This window comes from Brachyistius frenatus, unplaced genomic scaffold, assembly GCF_029030835.1.
Source record: "Brachyistius frenatus isolate BFR_SWC_R1_liver_20210118 unplaced genomic scaffold, ASM2903083v1 Contig_33, whole genome shotgun sequence".
Lineage (NCBI taxonomy): Eukaryota > Metazoa > Chordata > Actinopteri > Embiotocidae > Brachyistius > Brachyistius frenatus.
Window position 1 is genome coordinate 3,210,204 of NW_027210632.1, and position 26,357 is coordinate 3,236,560.

The following is a 26,357-nucleotide window of genomic DNA, read 5'->3' on the forward strand; positions in this document are numbered from 1 at the left end:
ACGTCTTACCATTTAATGTTCATATAGGCAGCCAGTTTTTCTTCTGTGCAGTAGTTTACTTTATTGTGTATATACAGTATTAACATACATGGATATCTAAATAGAACCTTTCCGAAACGACAGTTTTAGTGCTAACAGTAATGATGGAAACGCATTTTCCTGAATTGAAAGTTAATCAACTTCTCAAGTAGCTTCACTTCACCGTGTACCATTAGGACACTCAGTGCAAGGAAGTCTGGTTGAAACATGTGATCAGGATATTTTTGGGGGTGGGAAGTCAGGAGCCATGAGGCAAAGATACTGTGAGGTGAAAGGGATAGATTAATTGTGATACCAACAGGAAGCTTGCTGTTGTTGTTTATCCTGCTCATTCTACTCTGCAATTTGTATGAAAAGTGACTCACACAGATGAAATAAGTATATATTTAGATCCAATGTGACTTAAGATCAGTATTTACAATGGCATGTATATAAATTTGCTGATAAATCACTGAAAAATGTTCTTCTAACGCCAGAAAACACCCTAGAATGGTCATGTTTTGTTCAGAGTGAAAGTGAAAGTGATCCTGTGATAGTTTCCTGTGGATACATTGCAAACAGGAACTGCTGATGACAAATGTGGCATACTTTGAATGTTGGCAATTTCCCCAAATGTAACCAAATACAGGCATGTTTGAAGGGCACCCAAAACTGACTAAGGATTCTTCCCTGCATTATTTCCCTGCTCTTACTCAGTTTCTTTCTCTTTTCTTTGTGTGTCTTCGCCTCAGAGCCTCCTCTACTTGCCTCCATTGTTACATCCATACTGCATAACTGTGAGCTACTGTATAGGTGTGGCTCGGTGAATAATTGTGAATGAACTCGCACAGATTGCACACACACTTTTAGTCCATTTGTTCATTACATTGACCCAGGCTTCTTCTTTTTTTTTTTTTAACCTGTCTTGACAGCAGATAGCCTCTCTCTGATATTCAGGCCACCTCTGACTCTGTTCTCATCAATTATTGAATCGTTCCTCTTAACCAATACTCTTTGATGGTGCCTGTGGTTAACTTCCCCCCAGTAGAATAGGTCATTTCTCTTCCCATAGTGACACCAGCAGAGATCTCCAGATATGTCCCTTACTCTTAATAAGGAGGAGTATGTTGTGGTGGTTACAAAATAGAGTGCCACAGTTACTGATGAGAAATTATCAAACTGCACTTAAGAGATGTTTACCGAGATGAAGTCAAATATCATTTTAAAAGCCTACTTGTCTTGAAATAAGCGAAACCTTAGCTTTTGAGGTAGTTGCAATTGTTTCCACCACAAGCAACAGGACTGTGAAACAAACAGGTGTCAATATCATTACATCTCTAACAATGAATTTGTATCTGAAATTGAAGACTTGTTTAAACGTTTTTAAAGTGAGATGTAAATATAATTTCAAGACTTACTCAATTCAATGGGGGTTTTTTCAAAATATTTTTCACAATAAATGCAGTTTTGCTGGACAAGATCATTTTGACATTTATTATATTAAATTTTTATTAAATATTTTATTGAAATAATTCCACATTAAGTAATTGAAATACCAACTGAGCCAATATAATGCTGGTTTTTTTTACCACTCAGCAAAAAACACTAATAAGTACTCTAAAATGAAAACAAATGAATTTTGTTTTGTTTTGTTTTGTTTTTGTAAAAACAAGTTTGTTTCATGCTTAAAGTCGCAGGCTCAATACTGAGCCACTGTGAGTAAGTAGCATCCCCCTTTAGCTCGTACCTATCGATAGTCTTACACAGCATTACTTTTATTTTTCATATTTTGTTGGGTTATTCAACCTGTGGTGTGGTTGATTGTTATTGATTTCTGTGAGGTTACTGGAGTTTATCCTGTACAATCTTTTTGGTTTTTTGTCCTTAACAAGAGACAAATGCTTTGTTTACTTCTGATATTTTCATGTAGTTGAGGACTGCAAAAGTACAACAACATCCTTTGCATGTCTTTTGAAATGTAAAATCCTTACAGTCTCCTATTTTGACATCATAAAATCCAGGAAGTATTACAGGCTGGCCTAAAAGTGAAGATAGAGGACTGACTTATTAGGTCAAGAGGAAGGTTATTTTTATGTGACTTCCCTCAAGAACTCCTTCCAAGGCTTTGTGCCACCCTTGAGGGGTGCTTGTTGACAAAAGCACCTGCTTAGGGGGACAATGCAGCCTGCCAGGACTTCCCCCAGACAGACTGTCTACACAAAAGAGAGCAGACTGGCTTCTAGCAATGTCATTAGGTGAAAAGGGGAATGGGAATGGCTGAGAGGAAGGTTCTTTGTTTGTCTTTTATTTTCAATGAAGTTAAAGAAAAAGACCAAAAAAGTGACCACCCAAGAGAGAAAGTAAGAGCATAGAGGGGAGAGAGGATGACAGGACTGCAGCCCAGACAGCTAAGTACCGTGTTATTTGAATATTGATTGGTGAGGGTTATTTCAGGCCCAGGATTGCATTAGCACTTTGGCAGCAGATTCAAAAGGCTTTGGCTGCCCACCAGAGTCTGAGCCACAATTGGTGGCCATTTTGGAAACAAAAAAACGGGAGCTGTTTTTCACCCTCGGCCACTTGCGTTGGTTTAAATCACTCTCAGTGTGGTTCTCCATCTCCATCTATAGGAAACAAAATTTCCTTAATTGTGAGTGGGCTGTTGGCTTTGGCACAGAGAAGCAGGTTTGAGTTGAGTCTTAATTGCCGAGGAGAAAGATGGCTTGCACTACAGTGGGAAGATAATGAACAAAATGTTTCTGGTCTCTTGTGTTGCCATCACATGGGAGCTTTTGCTCTCCACAGTGCATGGACCATGGAGGCAGCAGGTAACCATGACACCCTGGTTGCTAAGCAACATGGGCATCATAAACAGATTCCTCACTCCCAAAATGAATCACTTCTCATTCTCTTTCCTCCTCGCTCTGCTACCCTCTTCTACATTTAACACTGCACAAACAAAATGAGAAAACTTTCATTCATGTCCTCGCCTACCTTAGTCTACCTTATGCACGTATTAAACACAAAATGGCCTGTCTAACAACATTCATGTTCATTAAATTGTCTAAGAAGGACGATGGCAAGAGCGTGAGCACTTGAATAGAGCTCTTTTAAGTGTTGCGTTATGTAGTGGTGCGTAATTACAGAGGAGTCACTGATCTCTAGTGTCTGCAAGTGTGTTATTAAACCGCCACTAGATGACATGCTGTGAGTCATTAGACACTGCTGTTAGGGCCCTAATCACAGGGTAAGCACACAGGCGCACACACGCGTACAACATGCTCATTAGACTCCTCATTCACACTTTAAAAAAAAAAAAAAAATTTATTAAGGTGTACAATAAATTGAAAACAGTTTGTAAATGATTTGTATTGTATTTCTGATGACATTCTGAAGAAAACTCACTTTGCACATTGACGTCGTTCTCACTGAAGTGCTGGTAGAATTTATGATCTCAAAATTGCTGAATAAACAACATAAATTTTCTGTGTCACATGCCATGGGGTTATTATTGGCAGGTCATTTATGTTAATGGTATACTATGCAAGAGTGGGCCTTTCAGAGTAACTAACTTGTTGCAGTAGGTATGATTGATTTTGTGAGTAGTGCTGAGATGTTAAAATATTGCCTCCTTCAGTCACAGTCAAATGGAAAAGGGCACATGAAGATTAAAAGTCGCTGTTAGTCTGCTTGCTCATAATCAAATATTGGAACACACATGAGCAAAATATGCAAACCATCCTATTTGTCAAAATTATTTTGAGATTTTTGTTACAATGTTTGGTGTGCGTGTTTTAATGGTGCCCGCAGTTATGAGTAGCAAGTACCATGCGTATATTAGTCTAATGCTGCAGCTAATGATACTTTTCATTATTGATTAATCTGCTGATTGTTTCCTGCATTTATGAGTCCAGTGTGATGTCTTCAAAAGTCTGATTTTGTTTGACCAACAGTTGAAAACCTAAACATATTCAGTGTGAATCAAGGAAAAGAAACAAATGCCCACATTTGAGAGGCTGGAACCATCAAACATTTGCTGTATTTGATCCAAAAAAATTCAAACAAAATAAATACTGCTCATTTACTGCAGTCAGTTCAGCTTTTCATTAAGTGAACATTAAGCTATGAATAATGTAATACTGATTGCCTGAATACCTTGTGTTTCCTAATTGTTCTTCCTATATTTGCATTAAAACTCAGTCCGCTGGGCCTTGAGCTGAAGTGGCTGCTTTCCTGCTCTTGTGTGCCAGAAGAGTCTGAAACATATTCAAAAAAACTGCCTCTTAAGCCAACTATGTATACACAATTAGCAGTGAAGAGGCTCTTCACAGTATCCACGAACAGATGGTTTGTCCACAAAACTTTTGCAAAATATATTTCAATTTCTACTAGTTTGCAAAAAAAGTTTTCTGCCAACCAAATGACAAATGATTTAATGCTGTTGAAATGAATTTATGAAAATAAATAAAAGCACTTCAGTATGGTTATTGCAAGATAGAGAGTTTTTTGTTTGGCATGATGCAATATTGTGAAAACATATTACTGTCTCTCTCAACAAAAAGCATAAATATTTGATGTCTATAATGTTGCAGAAAATGTTGAATCAGTGAGATACACACTCACTCTCGAGTGTGTGTGTGTGTGTGTGACTTTGGCCACCAGTGACTCATTATTCACTACTTCCTGGATTGTGTTTGTGTGTCTGGCTGCTTTTGTCAGCCCAGCTGTCGCACTCCACTCTCTGTGTGTCTCCGGCGCTCTAGCTTTGTGTTTGTCATCTCTGTTTTCCTACATGAAACTTATCAGATGTACAGTATATGCATACAGAGAGGGAGTGCACATTTGATATCTAGCTCATTATAACTCTCTCTCTCCCACTCTGTCATATTCAGTCCCATTCAGGTGTAGACAGCAGCAGCTGCACTTCATGCGAGAGGCAAAATTAAAATTATGATCTACATTGTTTTGTTGACGCGTTTTTGTCAGATTTTTTTTTTTCTTTCTTTCTTGGTGTATAAACAACAGCAGCGAGGTGTGGTGAGCACCGAAGCTGATGCAAACTGGAGTGTGACATAACTGCGGACAATAAAAATCACTCTTCACATTATTGTTGCCAAAACACTGTCGCCGCTCCGTCGCACTTCAAGTAGAAACTAAAGGCAGCACCATCTAGCCAATTATTCGTCCGATCATTTAAAAGTGATATAAAAAAAAAAACAAATCGAAGGTGACATTATTTCAAAACATACTGTATGTGTGCATATGCTGAACCGCCAAGTCAACACCGCAGCTGGGTACAGCTGTAATTGGGAGTTGTTTGCCGCCAGCTGGCAACCAGATAGCGTCGTCGGCTGGAAGAGCTTGCTGCAGGAAAGATGAGCTGTCAAACCAGTGCACAGCAGTGGATTATGAAACTAACACCAGTCTCTAACAAATCACTTCCTGGGAAGTTGGTATGTTAGTGAGGGCTGTTTCCTCACCTCTCGGTGTTGTAGTAGGTAGGGTTAACTTGACAACTTGCACGTACTTACTGTGCAGTTGTTTTTTGTTCTGTTGTCATTGTATGTGTGTTTGTGTGTGTTTGTAATGTGTGCAAATGTATGTCTCTTTCTCTCCCCTCTTTTTTATTTCTCACCACTCTCCTTTTGGCTCCCTACAGGCTGAGCACGATAGATCTGACTAAAGTGCTGCCAGTCACAACAGCAGATGCTCATGTTTCCTCTGCTCTCCCGTGCCTCCCTACACATCAGTGAGATGGCAGGTGTGTGTGTGTGTGTGTGTGTGTGTGTGTGTGTGTGTGTGTGTGTGTGTGTGTGTGTGTGTGTGTGTGTGTGTGTGTGTGTGTGTGTGTGTGTGTGTGTGTGTTCTGTCCTGGCAGGACTGGATGCTCTAATCAGCCTGCCAGGAGCGTGTCGGAAAAGCAAGCGTGCGTGTTTACACAGTTCATCTCTGTGTGGTGCTTACAAAATACAAACTCACAGGATCTGTAGAGCACAATGTTTTAAATCTGTAATCCAGTGAACTTAAATCACAGATGCAGAGGGAGCTCCGAGTGAGTGAAAGAGTTTACTGAGATGAATTGCTATTTTTCCCTCTGTTCCCTTCTACCGCTAAACCCGTCCTCCATCCATCGCTTCCAAAATTCTGCTTGCACTTGTGCATGAAGACTAAGGGTGGAACGGTTCAAGTAAAACAAATCACACCCGTTCGGTTTGCTGGTCACAGTTTGTGTCATGACTGTATTGTTCGGTTCATTTGAAATAGGCCGCGAGGCATTGTGGGAAAAAAGCCTCGTACTAATAAACAACTGAAACATGCACCAACATTGTTTAGGTCTGCTCTATGTGTTTTCAGTGTTTTGACACTGACTGAAAAAAGTAGTGGAATAAACAGCGACTGTGTGGAAGCACTGTGCAACACGTGCTGCTTATACTGTACCAGCAGCAATACTTTGACTATGATGGACCATTTAAGAACAAATCACCCTAGTGGGTCCCGTAACTGTGCAAAATCCAGAACTAAAGCATTGCAGTGTTTATAGCAACAGATATGCAACCCTGTGCAGTCGAGGAGGATGCCGGATTCAGCATATATAAAAGAAGTTGAGCTGTGCTATAATACCCCCTCCTGCCGACACTGCAGCTGAGCAGTAATTGCCGAACTTTATGAACACACACGATAAGGTATTTATATACATATAAGTGTCCAACACAGCCTTCTTAGATCTTACTACAGACAGATGAATCTGCAGGGCGACTACAAGTTACCAAGCTCTGATCGTCCACTGCAATACCTCATCAGTGAGATAAGTATCTGCATTTTGCAGACACACCCCACTTATGAGACACACAAGCAACAAATTCTGATGGCCTTTATGTGTGTAATGTGTCAATTTTTATATAAAAAAATAAAATAAAATAACAAAGTGGTATTTTTAATTGTACTATTCTTTTATTGAAGATTTGTCAATAAATAATCTTTATGTTCTTAGCCAAAATTTTGTTAAGTCAAGCAGTTGTGAGTGTTTTTGGCAAGTAAGGGAAAGCATGTTGAAATTAATATCACGTATTGGCTGTAACACAAACATCTGTATCTCATTCACTTAAATTCCCCATTGAAGAAGTTATGGCATGTGTGTTTACCAGTATTTGGCTCAGTTTTATACATATTGTAACGTAATTTGGGTTTGATTTGGGAAACCAAGGTCCTCAAAAATCTAATTTTTTGTGGCACACATCATTCCATTTGGAGCTTTATGTAGTGACATCAGCTGGAGAGTTAAGGCATTAGAGAGGACATGATTCATTCTCTCCAAACAGGAGACAAACATGTGCAAACACACATTCTGTGTGTGCATACTGTGGATTTATGGGGAATCTGTTATCAAGTGGTCACTCAAAGCTTTTTAAACACGTTTTCTCATTCACTCTTTCTCGGTAACAAAACTCAGTCTTCCTCTTTTTAATGAGTGCACATAGTACGTACATTTGACAGTTGAATACAAAAGGTGCTACCCCCTCCCCCCCTAAATATGAAACGGAGTGGATGGTACCTCAATTAGATGTGTTCCTGTTGAGCCTGGCTAAGGACATAGGAACTAGTTGCAGTGGCTGAGTCTTTATTTTCAGGCATGAAGCTACACAGCATGAACCAGGCATAGATCATCGTCATTATCCGTTCTGTAACTCAGCAATACGCTCTCATTAGTTATTCTATAGCAGCTTGCTGATATTATAAATTTGAATGCCAGCTAATTAGTAAGTTCATATTTTAGTATGCTTATTTATGCTCATTACTTATTGCATTATGCTCATTACTTTACCCAGTTTTTCTGAATTCTGTAAAAACTTGAAGGCGTCAACCAAAAAGAGCGGCTATAAAGTGGAAGGAACTGCAACAGCTGCTGACCTTCGATCCCTTGACTTCTTGATCTTCCACCTCATTAATGAGTGACTGTTTGTCCGTGCATATGCGGGTGCCTGTGTTTGTGGGCAGGTGTGTGTGTGTACGTGTGCGTAGTTGCGTGAAATCGAACCCGACAGTTTTAACTGTTGGCCGAGGGGAGTCAAAGACAGGGTCACCAGGTGAGCCTGATGTAGAAAGCCTGTTTAAAACAAAAAAGGGCCTGCAGTGACGGATATGCAGACTCGACTGTGGAGGTGGTGGAATTTCTTTGCAAATTGACTTTGTATGGACATCAGAAATACACACAAACCTCTTGGCTGCTTATCGTATTTCATTCTTTCGATGATGCTGTGAGCTGGAAAAGGAGTAAATGACCCTCTATGGGTGTGTGACCGCAGTAACACCACACAAACCCAATTTCTCTTTGCATCAATAATGACCCAACTGGAGGCTGACAGTATATTCCCATTAAGTCAATGCAGCTTGGTGGCCACTGGCAACTGGAAAGTAAATCTGCCAAGGCATTGTGTGCTTGTACATGTGCAGTAAAAAGACCACAATGACTCGACTGTCAGGACCCATATTTCTCAAAAAACAGAATGCTTTTGTGTGGATGTGTGGAGATTCACAAGCATAACATATCTAATATATCAATAGCTAGGTAGGTGTCTAATTGGAAGGATGTTTTTTTGTCCTGCTGTGGCAGACACACAAAGATGTTTGGTTTCAAAAAAGCCGTGAAGTTTTTATCTCCTCCTGCACAGACGCAGCCACATTTCTATTTGACCTTTGTTCCTGTATGCCAGATGTGACATCCCACCATTTCTTAAAGCTGCTGCTATATTTTTGCCCCCTAATGAGACACAACTGAGAGGCTGTTGACACAACTGTATTTCAGACAACAACAGTGTCAGGCCCCAGCATGCATTATGAGACGGCATAGAGTGCAGGCATAACGAGTGATCTGAAGCCAAAATCAGCGGGGGGTGGTGGTAGGGTTCATTATCAAAATGTTGCTGCTGTGCCAGTTGATAATGCAGTGAGGAGGTTTCTCTTTTAAAAGAAAAGAGTAAGTAGGATCAAGAAGCTAACAAACATTGTCGGTGTTGCTTTAGAAATGTCAATTTCATGGACTATTAGTTAGATGTTTAGATTGTTGTTTACCTTAATCAAGGTTTTCAGTAAAACTGATATTTTTGATGTATAAGAAAGTGACCCAGTGTCATGTTACATTGCTCCAGGTTCACCCAGATTGAGTGATCTCCATTAGATTGTTGTCGCTTATGATTTAATTAGATCAAAATTGTATAATTGATGTGATTGTGAGGCTGCAATGATATTAGCTAACGGGTATAATTTTCAATGATTTTGGATGACTGATTCCAAAATTGGTCCACTCAACACATAAAAATACACGGCCGGACTCGTGTTTAAAGGTCTGATTTTGCACCCAAACACTGCGACTAATATCCCAGCGTGTGATTCACAATCAGACTTTGTTCTGCCTCTGTGATTCTCACGACTGTCTTGTTTAATTTCACAGCAGAATTAATTCAATAATTCATTTTATCAACCCACTCCTCCTCTCATTTCATAAATTAATTTACTCCTTTGCCCCCATCAAATTTTCTCTCCTTTTGTGTGTGACTTGGAAACCTTAGCGCCGTACACATAAGCAGGAAGTGCTGGATTTGATATTTCCCTTGGGAAATTAATAGTGCAGATTGTTTTTGGACCAGGTACAGATTAAAAACTGGGCCCATGATAAACCCATTAACCTCGTCATTAAGACCAGATCCGGAGAAAGATGGAATAGGTGGAAGTCTAATTTTAGTGCAACACTTTGTCATCACTAGTCCTTATTCCTACCTACAGTTGCTGAGAGGAAATGAGGTGTTTTCCCTTTAACAAACTGCTCCTGCAGAAACACCTGTTTCAGGGTCAGATGTCATGTTTCAACTATGATATTTGATGACAATCTGTTGTAGAAATTCCTTCATCTGACTTGCTCAAGGCTTTTTCCAAATTTCTGAAACAGCTAATGCAAAAGCATGCTTCGACAAAGTCAGAGTTATTATCATTATTTTTTCAGTAATGTAGCCATAGTGCCAAAAGTGTTTTACGGGAGTAATAAATATAGTCTTCCATACTGTCTCCCTCTCTCATTCTACTCTTTCTCTCCTTTTCAGAGGCTGGCAACTGAAGCAGAGAAGTTTCAAATGGAACATGACTGGAGGGACGACAGTGAGGTGAGTGAGCGGCGAGAGCATGATCAGATACGTCCATTTACAGCGGCTGCGTTACATACAGATCAAATGGTGCAGTAAACTCCATATGTGAAGTGGCTGGAGGGACATGTTATTCATGATCCAATATGATTGTAATAATTGGATGGCAAATCTCATTACAATGACTCTGTTATGACTTTATAAAAGATTTAATTTCATTATTTTACACAATAGGCAGAAACAACCAGGCATGATCATACACGCACTGCTCACTTTTTTGATATTGCCCATTCATTGTAGTATTAACATTACATTCGATGGGAATGTACAACAAATAATATGAACACACTGTTATTTTACTCTTTGAATTGCTGATCCTGAGTGCTGGCCCAGTGAATGCAATGCCTCATCCACTCTCAGAGAATTACAATGCAGCTATTTTGCTATTCTTTGCCTGTTATGCTATGTTACAGCTCAGTCCTTTTCATAATAAATGCAAATTAGAATTTCCCTTCCCCTGCAGCCATTTAATGACAAATTATATTCTGTGTACGTTCAGTGGTGGAAGAACATCAAAGAAATTCAACTTTGCCATTTGTCCTGTTACCTTTCAAAATTCCTCAGTGTTGTTTGCCAAATCTTAATGATTCTTTTCCATTAAACATTTTCCCATTATTTAACGTCATGCATGCTTTCTTGTGCTGAGGAAACAGGGAGGGAAATGCAGCTCTGGGGATAGATTGATTTATCTAATATATTACTCACTGAGTTTGATATTCCTTTGGCCCAGGATGCTTGGCTGGCAGTTGTAATTCATTTTTAGTTGATGTGATGGGGATTCCTGCATAACTGAACCAAAGTATTATTAATATATCCCCAGCATGCAAATAGGGATCGGTACAAACCAATGTTATTGTGCTTCCAAAAGATACCAGATTCAATAGTTTATTTATAGCCTTCACAATGACACTTTAATAAAGTTAATGTAGTCACTTGCTGATAATTTCAGCAGTCTTGGCATACTGTGAATTTGCAAATTAGTTGTTTATTTTTGGCGATGGTTCTGCTGCTATATGTGATAAAATGTGGGTTAAGTGTTTAAAGCTTGTGTCAAGAAGGATTAAATAAATGTGAAACCTGAATTTTCAAATTCTGTCTGTAAGTAACTGGTGTCAAGCTTTAGTATTTGATTTTATAGACCCAAATAGATTCAAGGAATACATGTGGCCATTGTTAGCTTGATTTCGTTGAGCCTTAGACTTGCAGGGTTTCTTGCCTCCTTGATCTGGCAGGCAGAAATATCTTCACTGCACATATCTAGCATGCCAGGAAAAGAATGTGATGGCCTTGAGTATGTCAGTCCAGCTATAGTGTAACTTCAGACAGTGCGGCCTCTGCTTCAGGATATCCTCTGACAGTCAGCTTAGCCTCACATGAACGTATGTGCGCTTCGACCAGCGCTGACAAAAACATGTGCAACTCGAGTGCTAATAATGATCGTGAGACGAAATTTTGAACACTTGTACATGAAGGTTATAGCTTCCCCCTGCTCCATGCACGTCAAAGTGCAACTTTCCATTCACACGCAAAAGGAGCAGTCGCCGAACTTTTTAATTGACCCTCGTACACTTTGCACATACAGTACGTGCATATCATCTCATTGTATTTTTATAACGTATTCGGCTGCTCGATTTGGTGCTGGTCACTGATATTTATCAATCAACACTTGATATTGTCATTACCACCATTTGACATACCCAGTGGAGCGTGTCTGTGTGTGCTTTTGTGTGTTTTTATACGCCTGCGTGTGTTCTCTGTCACCTTTGATAACTGGGCCAGTACCACTGGGCACTTCTCCCTGCTGACTTTAAACACTTCAAAGTTGTAACAGCTGCAATAAGAACCACACTCGCGTGTGGGTCTGTTCAGTGTATGACAATGACTTTAACCCTATTTATAAAAAGCTCTATTCAGCTGCTCCACACAGATCGGCTTGATTATATTGTTCGTGTTTACATTTGGTATTAAATCAATATTTCATATTTATTTTATCTGTAGTTTGAAGTTGGCCTTTCCAAAAGTAAACATTGCAGATTATTAAATGTGATACTTTTCAGCAAGAGGAGGAGCACATGTTTTTGGGAGTTTTCAGTGATTGGAAAAGATTAAATGACTCATTAGGGTTTTACATACGTTGAAATAAACTGCAGTTAAACCTTGGATCAGAAAAAAACATTGTATTACTCAGACCAGATAAAGATAATACACACTGTGATTTGGCAGCTCACATCATAGGATTGTTTTCAGGTGGACTGCCAGAACAATGAAAAGAAGGAGTGACTTAAGCTAATGACACCATACCATTTTGTGAAAAGAATTTATTGACACTGTAATTCATGAGAGAAGCTGAATATGTACAGTCAGCCTAATCACTTTAGATACGCAATTTATTCACAGATGTAGATTTATGAATGTCAGACCACTTTTCTTGGTTGGAGGCCACCACTGAAGCTACAACCAAAGAAGTAAAACTATAAAAGAAAATACAATGCTCAGAAATTAAAATAAAACTACAGCAAACATTGTAATATTTTACAAAAATGAAATAAAACATTCAAAAGTATATGATGTTTAGATGAACCTTTCTTTGCACCACTGCAAATAGTGCAAAAATAGTGAAATTACTTTTAGCCAAAGCAATTTTGTAGTTGATATGTATTTAGTTACTTAATTAAGTATTCAAATGTCTGAAGTGGAAAATGCCCCCCCCCCCCGCCCCCTTCCGTTGTCTATAACATGGTTATGTCCTACCACAAACTGCAAATATATTTCTTTTACAAGTTCCTGCTCTCCCTTCATTCTTCTTCCTTTCTCACACGTTAAGTTTCCCTGTACACAGTAGGCTCCCTTGAGGGGTGCGACGGTGCGACCTTAGTGTGATCATCACCTCCTGAGGTGCATGTTGTCTGCAGTAACAGGACCTGACAGAAGGCATCATGATACAGTCTGCTGTTACCAGCTCCTATGTGTACATGTTGTTGCTTCTTTGTCACGTCAGCATATGTGCCCCCCCCCCCCCCACACACACCCCACATTGAACGTATAGCTCAGAGAGAGCAGATGCTCGACTTTGGCACAGTTTACTCCGCTTAATCACTTTGTTTTTCCAGTTCATTACGACCTCTTAAAGTTAACAGAACCCGTAATAGCGGCAGGAGCTGTTGCTGCCTTGTTGGCGCGCAGCCTCAGTGGTGGCAGGCAGGTGGTGGGAGTCCGTGAACCGCCTCCGTGGCTCCGGGGCGCCCTTACGTCAGCAGCAGGGCTAGCTCGTTAGCGCCCTGCTAGCCTGTGTACTGACAGGAAGCCGAGCGGTGTAAAGGCAAAACAACACCCCTTACTTCGCTGATGCTCAGTGTCAAACACAGGCCGCTTCTGTGCGAGCAAATATTTGCAAGTGCAAATTGAATCCGCAGCGGAAAATGTAACTTTAAAAGGCCGAAGGTGAGAGATTTATTTGTGTCACGTGATATTTTAGAGGAAAGCCATTTTTGGGGATTTGCTTCAGCTTTTTTTTTTTTATTATTTATTTATTTTTTTAGCAGTGGATCAATTTGCTTGTTTGTTTTCTCTTTGGTCTTATTTGTTACTTGATAGGGAATCTCAAAAACAAATGGCAGAATTTCCAATTTGAATGACTTTTGGAGGATGAAAATACTTTTGGTGAAACCTAATGCTCTTTCATGTCGTTGTAGCTTATGCAGAAAATAACAATATTTGGGTACAGTACATTCGCACTCCCCTAAAGGTAAACCCTTTTCATTTTAGACTGTCCCAAACTCTCTTATTGTTGGTGCCACCCAAAGGCCAGAATGACAATTTTACACAAATGCAATTATGTTTGTTGAGATTTTTCTGCCATCATAAAAGCCCAAAAATTATTTTATTTTAATATTTCTACATAACATTAAATATTCATGATTAAAGTAATGAATAATCAAGTTGTTGTTGTTGGGGAAAAACAGCCTTACATGTAATTTATTAAGGATTTAACACTCAAAATTTGTCTTGTTTATTCCCTATTTTAGCAGAGACAGACACAGCATAACTGTTGGATTTGACCTTTGATCAGAATGGACACACTTCAGTTTGTACATGAACACTTACTGTAGATATTTATTTATTTAGGTACTTAACAGTACATTATGATTGTTGTTTTTGCTGACCTCCAAAGATTTACATCTTGCCTTCCTGCAATGATGTAAAAGTGTACTCCAGGGTGTGTCAGTACATTGTGTCACTGTGCCTGATATGAAGTTTCTCCTCAAAGGTGTGTATGTTCCTTATTTTGTAACTCATTGTTTAACTTTTTCTGTTTCTCTTTTGATCTCTTCGCAGTTCGACAAAATTGTTTACTACAATGCCAAAGATGACGTAAGTAGAACTTGATCAACTTGATGTGGTACAAATTCTCAACTAAAACCCCTCAAGCAACCCCCCAAAGATTATTACCATGGCAACAAACCTGGTAGAAGGTTTTTGTGATAGCGTGCAAGAATCGTCCACCTGATCCATCAGCCTTCACCTTTGTTTTTTGTTTGTTTTTTTCATCTGTGAAAAGAAGTCACTGTATATACAGTATAGATATGTGAGCTCTGCAGCAGTTCTCTCAAGAGTCATTGTTATAGGATGTCCTTGTGTGTGTATAAAAAGGGGTCTTTTTTTTATGCATTAAGGTCAGTGCATGTTTTGGGCCCCACACTCACAAGCAAATGAGTATGCATGAGACACTGAATGCCTCCTCTGGCCTCGGACGTCATCTGTCTGCTCCGATAAACAGGGATCAGCATGTAATTCCTCTCCACTGTCCCAATGGGGAAGAACCACACACCCACAGCACACTAATGTCACTCTGTATTTGACTGACAGGCCCTCTCCCCTTTTTGTCTTTCCTTATCTAGATGGCTGCATTTATCTCTCACTGCCTAAAATTTAGACTGACAATACTCAACACTGACGCTGTCAGTCACACGAACAAGAAAGTGCATATACTGTACACAAGGGTGTATACACGTGCAGAGATGCCTGTAAACCCCAAAACACATGGCTGGATGGTTTAACTTTGTTTTTGTATTCTTTTGTGCAGCTAAATCAGACAGAGAAGAAGAACCGATATGTTCCAGATGATTTCCACACAGACCCCGACTTCAAACGACCCGTCTCCTACAACACCACTGCTGTCCACATCCCCACTGATATATACGAAGGCTGTGAGTTGAAACACACAAACCTTGCGTTGTAGAAAAGACACAATAATCTCTCTCATATAATACCGAGCAACTACTAGCCCCCACCCTGCTTTCTGTCTCTCTCTATCCCTGTCATCACTATGTCTACTATCTACAGTACGCTCTCATGATGTGGAGCTCAGCCTTGCAGCACTGTCTGCACTGTAGACAGTTCCACACCAAGGCCAAGCTATTCTAGTCTATATATAACCCAGCTGCCAACTACCCAGTGGTCAGCTCTCTCTCGCCTCCTCTTTACCCTGGTCACCAGCTGCTCCTTTCCCTCACGTCCATCTCTGGCCCCACCGACCTCCTTGGTTAGACGTTGATTACATTTTATACAGTCAATCATTGTCCCCAGAGGTTGAATCCTTATGACTTAGGGTATGCCCTGACTTCTGCCCTGATGAGGTTGACATTTGTCAAACTTGTATGGAAACGCTAAATAGTTTACGTGTACGTGTATGACTGCGCGCACGCACGCACGCACGCACGCACGCACGCACGCACGCACACACACACACACACACACACACACACACACACATATCCTCAGGGTTATTAATCTCTGACATTAATGAGCACCATGCAAGGTCACTCTGACACATGAATATAAGATTACAGGCATGTATGGATACACACATGCACAGAGAAATGTACGTTACAGGTCATGTCCTTCCATGCTGATACTCTTGTCCACTTAGTGAATACATTTAACATTCAACAACAATAGTACACAGAAAATGAAACCAGACTATATTAAAGATCATATTCGTTCACTCCTTGATAATACTCGTCTAATGTAGATAAATCAAAAGAAATGCACCACTCAGCCAAGCTTTTAAGAAGCCTTCTATAGTAGCACTACATCATTAGCCTCTTACTCTGCTTAACATGACACTTTATAGCTAACATGTTATAATTTAATTTTACATACTTCATTTAACTACACACGAATTCAGCAGGCAATGAAACGGTTAAATATTATTCTAATATCCAGCCATACAGCATTAGGTAATAGCCTCCTAAGCACTTATAGGCATTCAATATCAATTTCAGTAATGATCTTCACAGCGGGTCTGCTAAATGCATTGGACTCAGTCACATGACTTTAATGCCCTTATACAGCAAGCCACTCCACATAAGTTGGACTATAAATGTGCAGTGACGAGCCTCTGAGGCCTCTGACTGTGCAGACATTTTTGTCATTGCCAAATGGCCAAATGCACTCAGTTATTTTTACAAGCAGCAGTTATAATGATGAAAGGGCAGAGAGGGTGAGTCGGGGTGTTGGAGGAGGAGGGGGTTGTCCCGAGTGTGATTCCACAGCCTGTCTTCTGCTCTCTTTTAGTGACAGACTGTATATGGCCCTTTCCATGGTCTGTCTTTTTAAAGTCTACACTATGAATGAACATGCAAGACATTTATGCATGAGGGAATAGGTCAATTTGATGTTAGTCTGGCCAAGAGTAAGTTCCAGTACCAGGCTCATGGCTGCAGTGTAAATGTGAAACATAGGTATCTTAGCATAAAGGCTGGAAACAGCTAGCCTAGACAGAGCCTAAAAATCCACATAACCTTTTATTATTTTGTCCATCATGTACAATAAAAAAGTGTAAAAACAACAACATTAGCTTTACTGAAAGAGAAGATTGGAAACATTGGGAAACAGGGGGCTTGGCCCGTTCTATCTTTCGGGGTAAATGTGCCCACTGTTGTAAAAAAATTGAAAAAAAAAAAAAAAAAATTGCTTTTTGAGGCTCATTATTGAGCTTCACAATTCCTGGTACACACATGTTAAACTTTATGGAGAACCACATCAGCTGTTTCCTTCTGCTTCCAGTTATTCTGCTTAGCTTAAGCTGGGCTGTCATTGCTCCAGCTGAGTTCTCTCTATCCAAGTGGTTTGCTCTGTTCCCGCCCTGAGGTAGGTGGTTGAAGGTGGAGTCATGGGTGGAGTTCCAGTTAGACTTAGTAGTGACGCTGTGCTGGTGTTGTTGCTCTCTTTCTCTCCAAGGATGGGCTGCCACATTGCCGCCTCTCTGGCTGGCCATCACTGTCCGCGTTGCCATGGCAATTTGTATCTGAGCGTGCGTGCGTGTGTGTCTGCATGTTTGTGTAGGAGGAGACACACTCACAAAGACACGCCCTGGTGTTCAATCTTGTTGTACGGACGCGAAGGACCGGTAACTTGATTAGAGGACTTTGTCTAGACAAGGCTGGCGTCCTTGTGGCTTTTATTGATGCTGAAGGAGAGTTGTATCATCCACCTCTTTAATTGCAATAGACTTTCTCAACAACCTCTACGTTTTATCATTCCTTCCTCTTCTTCTCCTTCTTCTTCTCTACTTATTTTTTCATCTTTGCTTTTTTCCATTCCTCCTCACCAACTTGCCCTCCTCTTCCTTTTCCGTTCATCGTCTACCCTTTCACCCCAATCTTTATAACTCCGCCCCCCCCCCCCCCCCCCCCATCCCTCACTCCACTTTATTAAGCATATTAATAGTGTGCTGTGCGGAGACAAATGTGCTATTGTCTTTCTCCCCCGCGTGAGTCCTGCTGATTGGAACCTAGTCTCCCCGCTGGTCCGGTGTGGGTGGTCAGACTGGGATTCATTATCGTGTGTGTGTACGCGCGCGGCTGCATACCAGAGATAAATCAGTTTGTCTGTGTATGAACGTGTCTGAGATAGAGAGAAGACGAAACACTTGGGGTGTGAGAGTCGTCATGTGTGTGTGTCACATCGCATGCACCTACTGTACTGTGTATGGATCCCATGGTCGTGTATGCATGTCTTCTCGCTCATTAGGCAGACTGGCGTGGATGTGATGAGAGGAGATGAGAGGAGATGAGAAGAGAGCGTTGCGGCCTTGGCAGGAGATCCGAGACTTGTCTGATGCCCGTTTGCATCAACGCTGTGTGGCACCTGTCAGCCCGAGACACACACACACACTGTGATGTGCTGAGATACTCTGACACTCTGTGTGTGTGTGTGTGTGTGTGTGTGTGTGTGTGTGTGTGTGTGTGTGTGTGTGTGTGTGTGTGTGTGTGTGTGTGTGTGTGTGTGTGTGTGTGTGTGTGTGTTATAGCCATGGCCCCTTTGGCAAAGCTCACAGCATATAAACAGAATTATTATTATTTTATTTTTTTTGCATACTTGTTCCACTTCATACACGTCCTATTTCATTTACAGTGCTGGCAGCCAAACTCTGAGGTACCTTCATCTCCCTTTGTCTCTGCCCACATCCGTCCTTCCCTCTTTTGACTCATCGCACAGTCATTACATATGCAACCTGTGTCCTTGCGGCAAGTTGGATGCCTTCCCGTGATGTTCTAATCAGCTGATTGGGATTCACATTTGGATTCCCCTCCATGCGAATATGTTCAAAGACAGAGTTTCCTTCTTCTAATCCCATTTCACCTTTCCATAAAACTTCTTAGAAAAGAAGGAGACGGTCATCAGCACGTGTGTTTTTTGTGTAAATAATTGCTCTCGATTGGCGATTCTTCTCACGTTTATGACCTCAAGACCTTTGTCATGCTGCAGAAATAAATATAGCTGTCAAGTATGCGTGTGTGCTGTTCTCTGTATCTCTTTATCAGTTACCACTGGCCACAGCAGCTATGAATGTGTTGCATGTCTCCGCATCCTCATCTCACCTTTGGTGCTTTTCACACTTACTAATCATACACACACTCAGCATTTGCTCCAGTGGCATTACCAAATGATCGTCTCTCACACACATCAGCGTCTATTAACTACAGCTGAGTAACGTTCAAACATTTTTGATACAAGCACCAATACCTTGACTTCGATACCAATACTTTTTTTGATACCAGTTTTATAAAATCCATTTTGAGAAAAATATGATTACATCAAAAATGACGGTACAAACCTTTGCTTTTCATGCAGTTTAGAGGGGGAGAGTGTCACCCAGGTGGTTTTCTGTAGCTACAATCAATACATGTCCCTTAAATGTTTCGCATGCATGTTATCGCTACACGCTACAATTTAAAGATGTCCCCTAAACGCCTAACATGGAAGCTATCACTTGACACTAGTTTGCTGGCTGTTACTGCAGCACATGTTCTCCAACAGGTGCGAGGCCAAAAATTGGTTCGAAAAGAGGGAAATAGGTTTTTCTCATGTAAGATTTCACCTACATAAGTTGAAACCGAAAGGTTATACGTTCAAACCACCCAAGTTTCTTGCTTACTGACACAGATGAGATTTACCTCTTTGTAATTGTAGCAACAGTTATGTGTTTTAAAAGGAAAGTCTGTTGATATGGATGTAGTGTAGGTTAGGAAATTTGGCTCTAAATGACAAGGCATTTTTCGGTGTTAGATACTACTGAACATATTATTCGGTGCCATAAAAGTATTGAAGTTTGTTACCCAGCTATACTATTTACACACTTATCTAACTGGACTTGAAATGTTATGCACTTACATCTCCTTTTTAGCTTCTTTTCATGCTTCATTTAATCCTTCTTTCCGCCATCGTCCTTTGGCCACCTCGTGCTTGTAAAGGCACCAATTTATGATTGTTTGGCCAATTCTGATTACGATTTAATCATCTTGGCTAACTAGATTAAGTTGGACTGACTCCATCCCCGTCAGGTTCAACAGCTTGGTGATTTTAATGATCTGTTCTAAGATCAAGTTGTTTCTGGTGCTGAAGTCCAGCTCACTCTTATGAAGCTCTCTCCCCCCAAAGCTCTTTCTGCAGTTTTCTGCACTTGTTGCCCACATCTCCCCAGACATTTCATCCAAGTTTACCACTTCACGTTATCACAGGTGTCAGTAGTTGCCGAGCAATGTAACTCACAAGTTAAAAAAAAATACTTGCTTTAATCTAGCCTTGTGCCATTTCGCGCTGATAGCCATTTAGACCTAATCAGAGAAAGTTACTGGGATTTGGTGATCTGAATGCAGATATCGATGTGGGAAAGTCGAATCAAGTGTTCTGCTGCACATCACACACACGCGTCACACGGCATGTTTCCTAAATACTGATTGTCCAGTGTCCAATTGTCTCTTGTATTTACTTAAGTGTTAAATATGTGCTCCTTTCTGGCAGACATTAAGACAAAAAATGTGTATGTTGGTGGAAACATGCACTGTTTGTGGGGACTGAGAATTTTAATGTGTGTAAGCACCTAAAGTGTCTTCCCATGCTGTGTGAATGCCTGCAAAAGGATGTGTTTGTGCTCACGTCACAATCAGTAGTGAGTGACAAAGTATCGTTGACTGGAAGGACCCCTTCTGATATGATGATTGCAGGTTCTCACCACTTCAGCCCCCACCATGTAATTACTTTCAAATGCACAGGCGATTTCAGCCACCAGCGAGCTGATGACAGGGAACACCACAGGGCATCGCTTGGCATGGCACCGTGGAGCGTTCCCTCCCCTTCCGTCATCACCTCCCACGACCATCACCTTCATCAGTCACTGCCAGAATCCTGTTTGATTTGTTGTTGAAAGCTTCGACGTGCCTCACGGGGGATATTTTGTATCATCTCTTCCATATTCAGCTCCCATCTCTTCTTCACCCATGAATCATTCATTTTTTTTTTGTCTCACATGTCTTCACCATGTTGACCATGTGATGTTGAACCGTGTGATTTATGAGGCTGCCATGGCTGTTGTCGAGGCTTCTTTTCTGAATTTATTATCATTTGATTGGTCAACAATTAATAATCCAGAACAAGGACTAACATGATAGTGCTTCAGAGTAAGAAAAGGCTCTGTTAACTCGTGTTGGGTGGCATGCAAATAAGTCCAACTGGAGTCCTGCAGTAGACAGTTGGCAAGTTCAGCGAGCTCAGAGTGCTTTAATTCAACCCCCAATATGCTTTCATTGAAGTGAATTATGTACAATTCTGAGACCAAAATGTGAAAGGGTAGAAGAAGTCAAAATACAGATAAATGAAAAGACTCTCAACAGCATGGGCTCAGCTTGGTAGTGTGTTCGCTATTCAGACACCACAGCACCTGTTTTGTCAGGATGCATGGAGCAATTTTGCTGTACCACTCTCTAGTATGAGCAGCTCTTAACTGTTAAAATAGGAAAATGGAAACTCTGAAACTCTGCAGATTGCCTGTTTTTGCTTTTCCTTTTAATTTGAGCCATCATCGTCCAAATCTAATTCATTTGATTTCATATCTGTAAAGTAACAGATGTATGTTTGTCCAATTACACAGGTTAGAAATGACCCAATCCTGCACTAACTGTGCTGCTCAGGGCCAGCTCACTGAAAGTATGTGTTCAAAGAAAATCAACGCCAGTATAGCTTCCTTTCTTGTCATCCTCCTTTCCTCCCCTTTATTCTATGTTCACTCATTATGTTATCAATTCTCTCATCTCATCAGTGGAAGCACGATCTTGCTGCAGAAAACTCATTTGTAGAACATTCAGAAATTCATGGACATTACTTGATTCATCAATTACCTTTTTCCCAGAGGAAAAATACTTTTACTGAGAGCCAGGTTGTTGTTTTTTGAGACACTACTAATAATCATGTATCCATGTTTGTTGTTCTGAGTATGCATATGCACAAACACCCACGCCCAACACCCTTTAAGTCCCCCGGGACGTGATGCCATGCTTGACAAATGGAGCTGACCAGAACTTGCATTGCTCTTGTGATACTTCTCATTTCTTCCTCTCATCATAGTGACCTCGAGCCAGCAACACACACATCGCCACAGAGATGGATCTGTTTACACTGAAACTGTAATTTGTTCCAGTATTTGGCTGAGATTAGAGGACACTGCCTTGCAATGCCCACTATTGTTGCTAAGGGCTCATCAGTGGTGCCTGAGCTGCCCGTGTGTGTGTGTGTGTGTGTGTGTGTGTGTGTGTGTGTGTGTGTGTGCGTGCGTGCGCGCGCGCGCGTCCAAATTCCTATGTGAGACTAGAATGGGTTTGCCAATTTTGTACAAAAGACACACAGGAAAAACACACACACTTTTACTTTGTCACTCATTGTGTATTTACACACACACACACACACACACACACACACACACACACACACACACACACACACACACACACACACACACACACACACACACACACACACACACACACACACAGACACACAAATCATGTAATGGATTGGTCACTATATTGACTTCCTGCAGTGGCAGCTGGTAAAATAAATAAAATACTCTAAGTGCTCTTTGCTTGTTATTTCGGTGTTCATTGTGAGCAGTGTGCAGGTGAAAAATGCCAGTGCTTCCTGTGTGAGGTCACCCTGAGATTTTGTGTTACTGATGTCACGGAAACCAGCAGGACTAATCCATTAAGGGCCATCCTTGGGGAGCAGAGAGATCAGACCTGAACAAACTGTCACCACTTATCACCGGGACACTCTTTTCTCTACTGTACCATTGGGAGCCATTTAAGGCCCAGCCTAAACTCTCTTTTTTATCCTGAAAAGCATGGAAATACAGCCTCAGTAAAGGAGCTGGCTGTCAGGAGGGTAGAGTGAGGAGCAGTAGGGAGCGTGAGAGCTGTGGGACAGTAAAGAAAATGAAGGGGGGAGTAGGAGGGTCAGAAATGGCAATATTTTTCTAAGCTTTTTTGCTCGGGCATCCATTTACTGACTGTAAATCTGACTAATCCATTTTGTAACTGCTATTTTTGTTGGGTTCTCAGAAATGTCCTTACACTATTTAGCATGTGGGTTGTATATAAACGGGCCTGGATAATAGATACAGCTTTCATTCAAACAGAAAAGCTTCATGCAATTTCAGGTCATTGGGTTTTTGCATGTCTGTGTACCCAAACAATACCAAATGCTGTATACTTGGCTGCCAGTTTGTTACATATACCCTGCGAAAAAAAAAAAAAAAAAAAAAAAAACTGATTCATTTTAATGGAGCCTGAGAGTTGGCACAACAGGGGTGCCAGTGCAGAGAGCTCAAGCTCAACACATGGTTGTCCGGCAAAAAAAAGACAGATTGGGTTTGACTGTAATCATGCGTAATATCATCGAGCACGTTGCTGCATTTAACCATCACATTAATGCAAGTACACATTCCTACTAGATTACTTTATTACTAGATTACTTTATTACGCAACGCTGAATTTCTGCCGTTTATCTTGCAGTATTTATGGCGAAGGATAAAATAGATGCGTCTGTCATAACCTCTCAGTTGTAAAAGAGTGTTTTTACAAGTATTACATACCATTGTGCAGTGCTTTAAACACATTAATCTGTTACTTTAACTGGACTTCTAGGGTAGTATTTTCAAGGGTTTTTCTTTTTCATATTTCATTTTGCAATATACAAGTGTTTTGCTACTAATGTATCTATATCAGGAAGTATACCTATACTATGTAACATTGTATTTTTTAGCCAATCTAGTAGTGTGGCTCAAACACTGAAAATGATCAGTTGGTCTATCACTTTGTTCTGGACTGAAATATGTCAGCATCTCCTGGATGGATTGGTGAATCATTTTGTACAGGCACTCATGGTTCTCTGATAATCTTACCTCCACATTTTGGTGATAGCGCCACCATGAGGTGTACTGCCAGGTTCGTATGGACCATGAAAAATCGTGTTGCAGTGCAACCAGTTGTTCTCACAAACGTTTACACACATAAATGAGGGCATTTACACACACACACACACACACACACACACACACACACACACACACACACACACACACACACACACACACACACACACACACACACACACACACACACCTAAGTATGAGTCACACACAGCCCCATTTTTGACATGCAGCCTACCCTCCCCGACAGAGTTCTGCCTTTTTGGATCAAACTAAATTGTTGGAACATTAAGCCAGTAAGAGCTTCTGCAGACAAACGGGTAAACAAAACGTTTCCAGTATGTCTGGCCACTGAGTACCCAGAAGAGGATTTGGTCTTTTTCCAGAAATATCAAATTGAATCGTTCTGTTTTACCTCCATCTTCCATCTTTCCTCTCCCCTTTCTCATTTCTTTTGACCACTTTCTGCTGCGGTATAATGTGTGTTGTGTGTAGTGTGTGTTCGGAGAGCAAAAATCCACCCAAAAAAGGAAATATCTCATCGTAGCAGATTGACGTCAGTTTCAATATCTGTGAGGAAACTTCCTCTCAGCCATCAATGTCAGTAGCCTAATACTGCCAAATCTGTGTGTGTGTGTGTGTGTGTGTGTCTTAGTTTTTCAAGCATAGTTTTCTTTCAAAATTGCTTTTTCAGAACAAATGGTTTTTGAAAAGCCTTAAAATTTTGTGCTTGTGTGATTTTTATGATTTTATACTTCTGAAAAAATATGACTCATTTAATCCGTGTGTGTGTGTGTGTGTGTGTGTGTGTGTGTGTGTGTGTGTGTGTGTGTGTGTTACAGCTACCATAATTTTGAATGAGCTAAATTGGACAGAGGCTTTAGAGGATGTTTTCCGGAAAAACAAAGAGGAGGATCCCTCACTACTCTGGCAGGTGTTTGGCTCTGCCACCGGATTGGCTCGGTACTACCCAGGTAAGCAGCTGACTGTCAGACCATTAGCATAACCACTGACCTTTAAAGGCTGATCCAGCTCTTTGGAGAGCGACAGGCAAGCTGTTTCATCTTGTTTCCAGTATTTATACTAAACTAAACTGAGGTAATTGGATCCTGGTTCCAGCTGCATCCTTAATCCACAAACATTAGAATGGTATCAGTCTTCCCATCCAAATCTTGACCAAAAATGTACTCTGTGTGTGTGTGTGTGTGTGTGTGTGTGTGTGTGTGTGTGTGTGTGTGTGTGTGTGTGTGTGTGTGTGTGTGTGTGTGTGTGTGTGTGTGTGTGTGTGTGTGTGTGTGTGTGTGTGTGTGTGTGTGTGTACTCTGTGTAACAGTCAAACTATAGCCTTTGATATAAATATAAGAATAAAAAATAAAGTAAGAAGTCAAATGAAGCTGAACCCAAAACCCTCACGTCCTCTTTGATGTAGGGTGCAGTAAAACCCAACAACCTTAAACTCAACCTTCGTGTAAAGAAAACGCACTTTTTCTGTTTCTATTTTTTTATTTTTTTTCATTCTGCCAAATCCCAGCATCCCCTTGGATGGACTCCAGCAATTCAGCCAACAAGATCGACCTGTACGACGTTCGCAGACGACCGTGGTGAGTGCAACTGCTCATGAAAGCCTGTCGCTTACCGTCATCATCTCATTTTCAGACATTTTTCTGGTGTCTGGTCAAGGGCAGACACATCGCTCAATCGGTGTACCTGTGCAATTGTCACATTAAACATTTATTGGCCAAAACCTGTGTTTGCATGTTGCATGAAGTGATTACGCACAGAGCGTCTGCACACACAAACCCAGGTCTCTGGCCAGACCCAAACCCTCTCGAACAAACACATCAGAGCACCTGGTTGATTAAGCCACTGCAGATCAAAGGCTACAAATACAAAAGCTTCATTAGTCTCTCAGATATGATTAAAATCTGTCTAGAAGCCACCAATACTCTTTTAACCATGTTATTAAATTTCATTAGCTTCACACACCCCGTCGGCAACTGAGCACTCTAACTCTAAACAATGACACACAACTGTTTGTTTATGAAAGACGTGAGAGAAGAGCAGTAATTAAGCCAAACAAAGGCCAGATTGAGTTCACATGCAAATGACAGTAAGTGATATTTGTTTACGTGCTCAAAGACAGATGAATGTGATGAGACAGCAGAATGCACTCAGAACTATTATGTGGCTCAGTCTTTGTGTTGTGTAGATATAAGAAAATATAATCTAAATAAATAAATGTATAAATAAGAAAGCATTTCTTACATTATAATAACTACATGTATGTATTTTTGTGTACGTGTTTGTTGTTACTCACCAGGTACATTCAGGGGGCAGCGTCACCCAAGGACATGCTGATCCTGGTGGATGCGTGAGTGACG

The 26,357-nt window shown here is 40.8% G+C and overlaps 1 protein-coding gene across 3 annotated transcripts in view; it reads left to right on the forward strand.

Moving 5' to 3' along the window:
• The window catches only part of cacna2d1a (calcium channel, voltage-dependent, alpha 2/delta subunit 1a), an 88,125-nt gene that overhangs the window by 29,011 nt on the left and 32,757 nt on the right, over positions 1-26,357 (forward strand). For all 3 annotated transcript variants that reach the window (XM_069700376.1, XM_069700378.1, XM_069700375.1), the window contains exons 4-9: positions 10,113-10,172; positions 14,547-14,582; positions 15,295-15,418; positions 24,819-24,950; positions 25,508-25,577; positions 26,297-26,347. In XM_069700376.1, coding sequence (XP_069556477.1) covers positions 10,113-10,172; positions 14,547-14,582; positions 15,295-15,418; positions 24,819-24,950; positions 25,508-25,577; positions 26,297-26,347 — 473 coding nt within the window. The remainder of the gene's footprint in view (positions 1-10,112; positions 10,173-14,546; positions 14,583-15,294; positions 15,419-24,818; positions 24,951-25,507; positions 25,578-26,296; positions 26,348-26,357) is intronic.